At 38.0% G+C, this 8,831-nt stretch overlaps 1 protein-coding gene across 1 annotated transcript; it reads right to left on the minus strand.

Moving 5' to 3' along the window:
- Window positions 1-421: 421 nt before the first annotated feature.
- On the minus strand, window positions 422-7,958 carry fam3c (FAM3 metabolism regulating signaling molecule C). The gene is made up of 10 exons (XM_074698222.1): window positions 7,861-7,958; window positions 7,376-7,429; window positions 6,274-6,378; window positions 6,087-6,113; window positions 5,687-5,810; window positions 5,308-5,366; window positions 3,738-3,788; window positions 3,569-3,653; window positions 3,354-3,480; window positions 422-1,174 (listed from the first exon to the last, which is right to left on the minus strand). Exons 2-10 carry the CDS (start codon window positions 7,389-7,391, stop codon window positions 1,085-1,087), a joined length of 684 nt encoding a protein of 227 aa, XP_074554323.1. The 5' UTR covers window positions 7,392-7,429; window positions 7,861-7,958; the 3' UTR covers window positions 422-1,084.
- Window positions 7,959-8,831: the final 873 nt, after the last annotated feature.

An 8,831-nucleotide genomic window follows, 5' to 3' on the forward strand; every position in this document is an offset into this window, starting at 1 on the left:
CTGGCACCTGTAAAGAGCCAACAACCTGTTGGAGTTAAAGACTTTTCCACACACTCTAGATCCTGCTGAGTCATGTTAACAGATTTATACTCCTGATATTTCAACAAAGGGAAAAATTTCTGTAGATCTGAGACTCTCACTGCTGAAGCTCTTGCTCCACAAACTCGCATTATCAAGGAGGAAGTTGCAGTCTGATGCTTTCAAGGCCACGTTATGTTTGACTATTAAGATATTCAAGCACTTTACTGTGCTAAACATGAACCACACCTGATCAAATACTTAACAGTGGGTGTTTCATGGTGAATAACATGTTAAAGTTTAACTCTGGTGCAGCTCGTCAAAGAAATACAAACCTACACACACGACACTAGATCCATGTTTTTAGACATAAATAACTACACACACTTCATGTGATGTAACAAAACTCTTTTAATCCAGACACTCACACACACACATACACACTAAACACTAACATCTGTTTTTATTTTAAGAAATTATATTATTATCATTAATATGTTCATTAAATTAGGGTTTGTCTTTATTTGGACCCTCCTCTAAACAAGTATTTACAAATTTCACAGTGAATTTGGTTCTTTTGGTTATAATATCATGAAGATGTGCATATTCAGAATTCTTAAGCTGTTAATTTCTTAAAATAAACTCTGACAGGAGGAAACTGAATCACCACGCCTAAATATGACGACAGTTAATGAGATTAAGGCAGGGAGGAAGATATGGACGCTTGAGACGTCCATTTCAGCAACAAGTGCAGCGATCAGAGCGTGACAGCATGCGATAACCCAACACGAGTCCTTTCATCAGTGTGATCGACTCCTTTCAGTGACAGCACTGATAACACCATCGTCTGCTCGTGTCCCACAGAGAGAGACGTGTGAGAAAAGTCCCAGCTTCACAGTAACTGTCACACCAGCTCCTCTGTCCTTCTCTTCTCCTGGGGGACGATGTTCTGGAGGGTAAATGAAGATAAAAGGCCTACGGTTCAGAGCTGTAAGAGGTGCTGAAGAAGAAGAAGAAGAAAGTCTCACGGGGACGGGAATGTCAGAGGACAGGGACCAGGATCTGATCAGTCCTGCCTCTGAGGCACGCAGCCCTCCATCTCCAAAACCTCAGGCCAGCCCTCGAATTTGTTGGTGTCCGCGCTGTTCTTAATGTGCTGCAGACAGAAACAGAAAACACACTTAATGTTAGAAATCTGACGTCCTGCAGAGCCACGGGGATCAGAGTCAGACCAGATAGAGAAGAACATATACATGAAGGGATATATTTGTAGGTAGGCAATTATATATATAAAAAATGATACAATTCTTTCACCTTTTTCTCTTTTTTAAATTATTTTTTACACATTTATATAAGTATATGTATTAACATGCAACAAAGTGTATCTATAAAAAGATGTTTGTGTATATGTGGATGTATATACATATTTGTATGTGTGTGGGCAGGTGCGCGTGTGTATAAAAAAAATGTAGGTGTAAACAAAAATATAAATGTTAGTGTGAAAATACGTGTGTATGTACATATAAATATGTAGATACAAAATATTGATCATAATAATAATAAGTATTATTACCATTATTATTACTATTATTTTAATCATAATAATAACAATAATAAAACTATAATAATGATTCAAATAATAATAATAATTACTATTATTTGTATCTTTTTAGTTTGTTTTGCTTATCGCACTGATGTCAAAAATACAGGAGAGGAAAAAAGAAGAAGAAAACCCAAAATATTTAATAGTGATATATAACACATATTTACTGTATTGTATAATTGAATTTATGTATTGTAAACTTGCAACACTCAAAAAAAAAATGTAAAAAGAAAAAGTAACAGGAAGGAAAGGTGTGTGTGAGCTGACACTGGTAGTGCCGACTATTTTGGCTGAATTTCAGTCAGTAGTAGGTCGTACTCGAAAAACTTACAAAAAGCTGCAGTATACTAAAAATCCCTCAGTATATAGCAGACCAGTCTGCCTGGCATACTGTTTCCCACAATGCACAGCACTAACGCTGTTTGTCAATGCGGGTGGCAAGTTTTGGTGAATTACCGCCATCTACTGGAATGTGTCAACATTACAACTACAATACAACAACACTAAAGTTAGACAGTCTGTGAGATAGAAGTGAAGTGATGCAAAAGAAACACCAGTAAATCTTGTTACTTCCAGTTATAAAAGAGGCGTTTACTTCTACAAATTCATTAAGGTGCATATCAACCACTAGTTCACTCCTTAAACCATACACGGATTATTTAGAAGTGATTTTTCCATCAGCTGTGAAAATAAAAATCCCACTCAGATTTATTTTCAGTAAAGGATATATATCAAATATGATGATTCTGCTGTGATATGATTAACAGAACAACTAAAATGCAGAGATCTACCCAAAGTTTGTGTTGTAAATTTAAAGGCACCAAACAAAAAGCTCTAATATAGACCTCAATATTACACATCCATGAGGACGCCTCCACAGACTAAACCTAACATTTCCCGTTTTTGATAATGACACAAATTTCTGAGTGAGCAAAAACCCTGAACACCTCACATCAACATCGACCTGCTGCTGGAAGAAGAGGAAATATGCAAATCTAGGTTTCAGGAGAGGTTCAGGATGACTGCTTCAAACAAATACAGTTGTTGGAGCAGAAACAGAGAGCAGCGTAAGAGAACAGGAGTAACACAAGAAGTGTTTCTCCAATAAAGTGGGAAAACTGTAGGAATACTGTGGTAAAGTGGTGCCCAATAATAATCAATAGTTAATGATTAACTCCCTGTGTTTGGATCACCCTGCTGACTTCCTGTTCAACTCAGATTTAGTTCAATGATCCTATTTCCTGTTGGGAATAAGGAGCCATTCAGGATGTAAAAATTAGAAATAAAAATTAAAGGTATCAGAAATGTTTGATTCACACACGTGTGACCTGGAGGTGAAGGAGACGGGACTGTGAGACATGAAACTGAGATTCTGAAACTCCTGAAACTCCCCCTGGCCCTCCCAGCTCTAAAGGAGACCCAGGAAATGTTTGACCTGCAGCTCTCTAATGCTCCCTAAGACCCAAACACCTTTACTGAATCCTTTCTCTCTGGAGGTCCCCCACAGCAGCTCATGTGTCACATTTACACACAGCTTTCTATAGACTGAGCCCACTCACACACGCTGTCTTTGTTTGGACTCGCCAAACCGGTCTGGTGTAGAGGAAGCTGAGAAACACCTGGTATAAAGAAAACCACCCTCTGTAAATAAGACAGAGCTCTAAACTGGATTTATTTTCTTGACAGTGTGACATTTAATCCTTTCTCAACAACAGTGTGTGAAAGTTATCACCTGCTCAAACGGACTCTTGGTCTTGATTCCTTTCCCTCCCACAAAGATCCAGTTGTCCCTGAAGCCCAGGTTATTGATGGCCGAGCTGCCCAGGTCAGAGATCAGCTTCCTGGCTTCATCGTTGAGTCTGTGGAGCAGAGGACACAGGTGTTACTCGCAGACAGAGCCGACCTCGAGGTAACCAGAGTTCGGACTAAGTCGGAGCGTGAACAGACTTTGTAGCAGGATCATCAAACGAGGCCATCATCACCACCGTCCCGTCTTCGATTTCCTTCAGGAGCTTGATGAACGGCGCCACGTCTGCACAGAAAACACTCCATCAGCACGCACACACACACACACACAGCTCACGTTCTTAACGTGTGGGCACAAACACACACTCACCTCCAGCCCACATGTCATGATAGTCTGTCTTTATAACGTCTCCGGTTCTCCCTGCAGAGACACAAAGAAAGGTTAAACCCACTTCCTGTTCAGCCTCAGACACAGGTTTTGATTGGCTAACGGATAGTAGATACAAAAACCCTCTCAGAAGTCAGAGCACTTGGAGTGTGACAGCTATAATCTCACATCATAACTTTAAGTAGCAGCTCATTTATCCAATAAGTAGACTTAAAGTGGGGGTATTGTGCATCTTTTAGTCTTCATTTTGTCCCTCTGCTGCCTCTGTAGTATCTTTTCATGATTTATAGCTCATTAAAGTCTCAGTTTTTCTCTCCCTGGTGTTTAAAAAACCCTTATTTCAGCCTCTGCCTGAAACACTTAGCTTTAGCGGCTGTCACTTTAAGGCTCCCCACTCCACAAACCCCGTCACTCTGATTGGTCAGCCCTCTGGAGGCCTGTTTAAGGCAGACCTTGGTGTTTGAGGCCTCACCCTTGTTAGGTATCGTGAGCCAGTTAAGTCTGGCACACATTACAGGAGTCTTCGAGCCTTCACACATTTAGAGAGCACACACTTGATGATAACAAAAGACAGATTGCACAAGATCTCTCTCGATCTCTCAAAAAAAGAAAAACCGGTCCGGTGACAAAAATTATAATTATTATTTTCTTTCTGGAGTCTAATCACTTCTTGACTCTACCTACATTTCCACCAGGTGTATTAATTTTTCAAAGTTTGACCACAGCCCATCTGGAATGACTGGGGAGATGGATTTTTTGACCTACACTGCAGCCAGCCACCAGGGGGAGCAGTTTTTGTGGCAACCTCACTTTGAGCCGAGCAAAATGGCATCCGTTATTTTTGTTTTAAACTCTGGTTGAAGGTGAGTAAAGTCCTCACAAGTATTACAGATAGAGTTCTTACTTCCTATCTACAATCTGCCTTCCGAGCAGCACCAACCAAACAAAATCACACTTAACACACCCCACACCACTAGAAAATCACACACAATCTCATTTGTCGACTTCAGACATTCAGGCCTTTGCTGGCTTTGATCGTAAAAGGAGATCAGGACAAGAATAACATAGAATAGAAATTATTTGTATTTTTTTTTCTAATCAAATAAATCATATATTCAAAATAACTATAATAATAAAAATAATGATAATATTAAATTAAATCAAATCAAATTAAATCAATTAAATTATTAAATCAAATTTAATTTAATTTAATTTAATTTTTAAATTAAATTAAATTAAATTATTAAAATAAATTAAAATATTAAATTAAATTAAATTAAATTAAATTAAATTAAATTAAATTAAATTAAATTAAATTAAATATTAATACTTTATTTTAAATCAACTCAATTATCCTGTAGTGAGTACCTGCCTTTGAGAGATCCTCATTTCATGACCTAATTATCTCAGCAAGTCTGGAGAAGACCTTGTGCAAATATGTTTTAATGAGTTTACAGACAGATTCAGGGATTTCTACAACATGTGAATACGTAGCGATTTAAGATAAGGGAAGGCAGAACACACAGTCTTGAATACGATTCAATAAATTTACCGTTGATCAGTGCGATGTTGATCCCTCGGCCTACGTTGTTCTTCACACCACTCATCAACCTAAAAAACACAGAGGACAGAAAACGTTGAAGTATTTCCACACTTAGTTTGTGACATTTCCTCCAAAGCTTACAGAGAGAATTGAATAAACAGAAACTAAAACAGGGCAGGTGTTCAAATATAATCCAACACGCTGCAGACAAACAGCCTTTAATGACCGAGGAGATTAAACACACAGGAACATGTTGACAGCGCTCAATCCTGCTCTCATTAAGTCGCTTGGTTATATTTGCTGAGCTGTAACACACACATGGTTAACATTTCTGTGGAGCAATATTTGCTTCTGTGTCTCTGACAGATTGAAGTTTGACTTCACTCACAGCTTGTCCTCCAGGCACATCCTGGGCCCCACCACGCTCGCCGCTCCACTCGCCATCTTAAAGGCAAAGTGGCCAACTGGACACGCTTTGGACAGCCCGCATTTGTACCGGACCGGCTTTGATGCTGTGAGGAGACAGAGAGGAGCGTATGAGGGAGTATGTGATACCTTCATGGACTCCTGAAACAGCAAAGATCCGCTAACACTCCATCAGAGGGACTCAGTTTGTGCTCTAAATCACACGTCTACACAGACACTTTTTACTCTTTCTACACAGGTAGAAGATTACCGTTCTTGCGTTCACTGATGGATGTAAAAAAAAAAAAAAAAGGAGGATGAAAATAGATCAGCTGCTGAGAATTAAATAAAAGTTGAAAAGATTATAATTTAAGAATACTCACAGCCTTCGTTCATGGGCATACTTTTCGCTGAAACACAAAAAACATGTGTGTTAAAGGTCAGATAAGCGTTAAAATGAACTGAACACTATCAGTATCAAACATTACTGATGATGATTTCCTCTACAACACTCTGAAGCAACAGCTCCAGCTCTGTAACAGAGACTTCACAGAAAACATGTATGCTCACAGATGACACTGCTCAGCTTAAAATCCAAGTTGATCTCCAGGAGCTGAAAAGCCAGAAAGACTGCGAGGAGGAATGCAAAGATAAGCGCTGCCAACTTCAGAATACCTGCAGGAAAGAAAACAGACAAAAAAAGAGAGACATGTCAAGAAAATTACAGGCTGCAGGAGGAGTAACTTCTTTTTTTTTTCCATTACAGTTCACACTTAGACAGGGACAGGAAGTAAAGACACGTTCAGAGACTGAGTCGCAGAGTGAAGACTGGAGCTTCCAGCAATTTTTAAACGTTGAAATTACACAACTCAAAGGGAAGCAGGTTACAAACCAACTTTTAAATAAGAAAATATTGGTGAGTTTGACAACAGGTGAACACAAATTACAGTATTTAGGCTGATTTTTATTATACGAAATTCTTTGTGTATTTAAATGTATATAATGCTGCATTCACGTTGTGTTTGGATAATCGTAAAGATCAGTTTTGTGTTAAATTAGCATCCAAATTTGTTTCCTGTTTTATTTTTCATTTTAAGTTAGATAAATTATAATTAATAATTAATAATTACTCTTTTAATTGCAACAATATTGTCTATACATTAAGTTTTTTTACACACTGAAGTCTCTTTGAAAAGAAAATAAAAAAATAATACATAGTATAGAACAGTTCATTGAGTGTAATGGGAGTTTAGACAATCTCAGTATACCACTCTATAAAAAAGAGGCTGAATATCATTTATCAATTAATAAAAAGAAAGGATGGGATTTACTATGACTTTATTTCTTTAAATGTTATTCTTAAAATGAGTGAAATCTACGTTTTAACTTTTTTTTCAGACTTGTGTCTTTTTGTGTCGTTTGTAAAACTGTAGAGTTGTCCCTGTTTTGACTTACTGATGTCTGCAGGTTATTTTAGTCTATCATTTTTATTTATTTATTTATTTATTTATTTATTTAGTTAGTTAGTTAGTTAGTTAGTTAGTTAGTTAGTTAGTTAGTTAGTTTGAAATATGCAATATCATTTCACTTCAAAGACTTGAAACTCCGGAAACGCGACCACCGAGGATCCCCTGAATGCACCATCAGAGCAGCTAAAGAGGGGTTCACTTACCGCCAGCCCGGACCATCTCTGCTACCCTCCTGCCTCTTTTCCAGAGAGAAAAACCTGCGAGAGTAAAAACAGATGCTATTATCAGGTTGAACAAGTACAACGGGTCTCCTCCTCATTGGGTTTGTTGAGCCAAACAAGGTCCACAGCGGACAGACACCTCTCAGTGGGGTTACCTTCACGTTAGCAGACGTTGCATTAAGACCACCAGGGTGTTAAAATTAAGGTCTCTGTCTCTTTAAGAAGTGTGTTATCTCGAGGCAGTAGGCCGTTAAAATGTATCCCCCGTGTGTGTGTTAGGACAGGTAACAACACACACACATGTAAGCACGTTTTTAAGAAGCTAACGAGCCGCAGCTGCATTCTGTCGGTAACTTCCTCCTCTCTGAGCTAACGGACTCAGCCTTAGCGAGAACTCACCGATAGTTAAATAACACCAACGATCCTTTACAGGTGAAGTATGACCGCATTAGAAACACGTTACTTACCTGTACAATCGCCCCAGGAGCCTGTCCACCTGGAGAGGTTCAGATCTCACGCACAGGTAGGACTGATCCTGTAATGACAGCTGAGCTGGGCGGAGGAAGAATGTAAGAGTAAGATGACTCACTCTGATGGGAAAACCGGAGACGAAAATTCCTGAAAGTAGTTTTGAATTCAGATGTTTGTGTTTCAACCAAAAGAAATTATTAAAAGTCTTGTTAGCAGTTCTGTCATCCTAGTATTATAGGAAGGAATGCGACTCATAAAGTCAACTAAGGTAAGTTTTTTAAACATATTTAAATGTTAGTTAAATTTTTTATTTGCATGTTAGTTTAAATGTTGATTTAAATGTTGCAGCCCCAGTTCAGGGACGCTGGGACAAGGTTTATCCAGGACATGTTTAAGATACAAACACCTTTGGATACTTAATTTTTCTTACATTTTTTTCTCAGAAGATTAAAATGTCAGATAAAAGATAAACATAAATACTAGCATCATCATTGTTTTTATTACAGTTACTAATGATAGTACTACCACCCATATTATCCCTGTTTCAATATCAATTTTAAATGTAACTTTTTATTTTTTTAATAGTCCATTTGTGTGTAGATTCAGGATGAGTTTATTCCTGTATGTCTCTAATTATTGCATTTGAGATTTTGTTTGTGTATCTGTCTCTGCACATGGATGTGATAATGTGTATTAATGCGAATGTTTAATATTAATAATAATAAAGCAAAATATGTTGGACAAATATTTCGGCGCTGAGTCAATTCTGTATGAGATCTTTGATCTTGAATGTGTGGTTAAAAGTATAAATAAGCAGATGATGGTTTCAGGTTTCAGTGCGGAGTGAGATATCTGTTAATAAAACATCTTTGTTTCTGTTTCTTTGAACGTCAGGGTTTTTTCTTCTTCTCTGCTCGTTTTGTGACAGAGGAAACTCGCCGCAGCGCCCCCTGGTGGTCTGTGGCAG

Source organism: Halichoeres trimaculatus, unplaced genomic scaffold (assembly GCF_033239565.1).
Source record: "Halichoeres trimaculatus isolate MK-OKI-2021-1 unplaced genomic scaffold, fHalTri1.1 fHalTri1_scaffold_21, whole genome shotgun sequence".
NCBI lineage: Eukaryota > Metazoa > Chordata > Actinopteri > Labriformes > Labridae > Halichoeres > Halichoeres trimaculatus.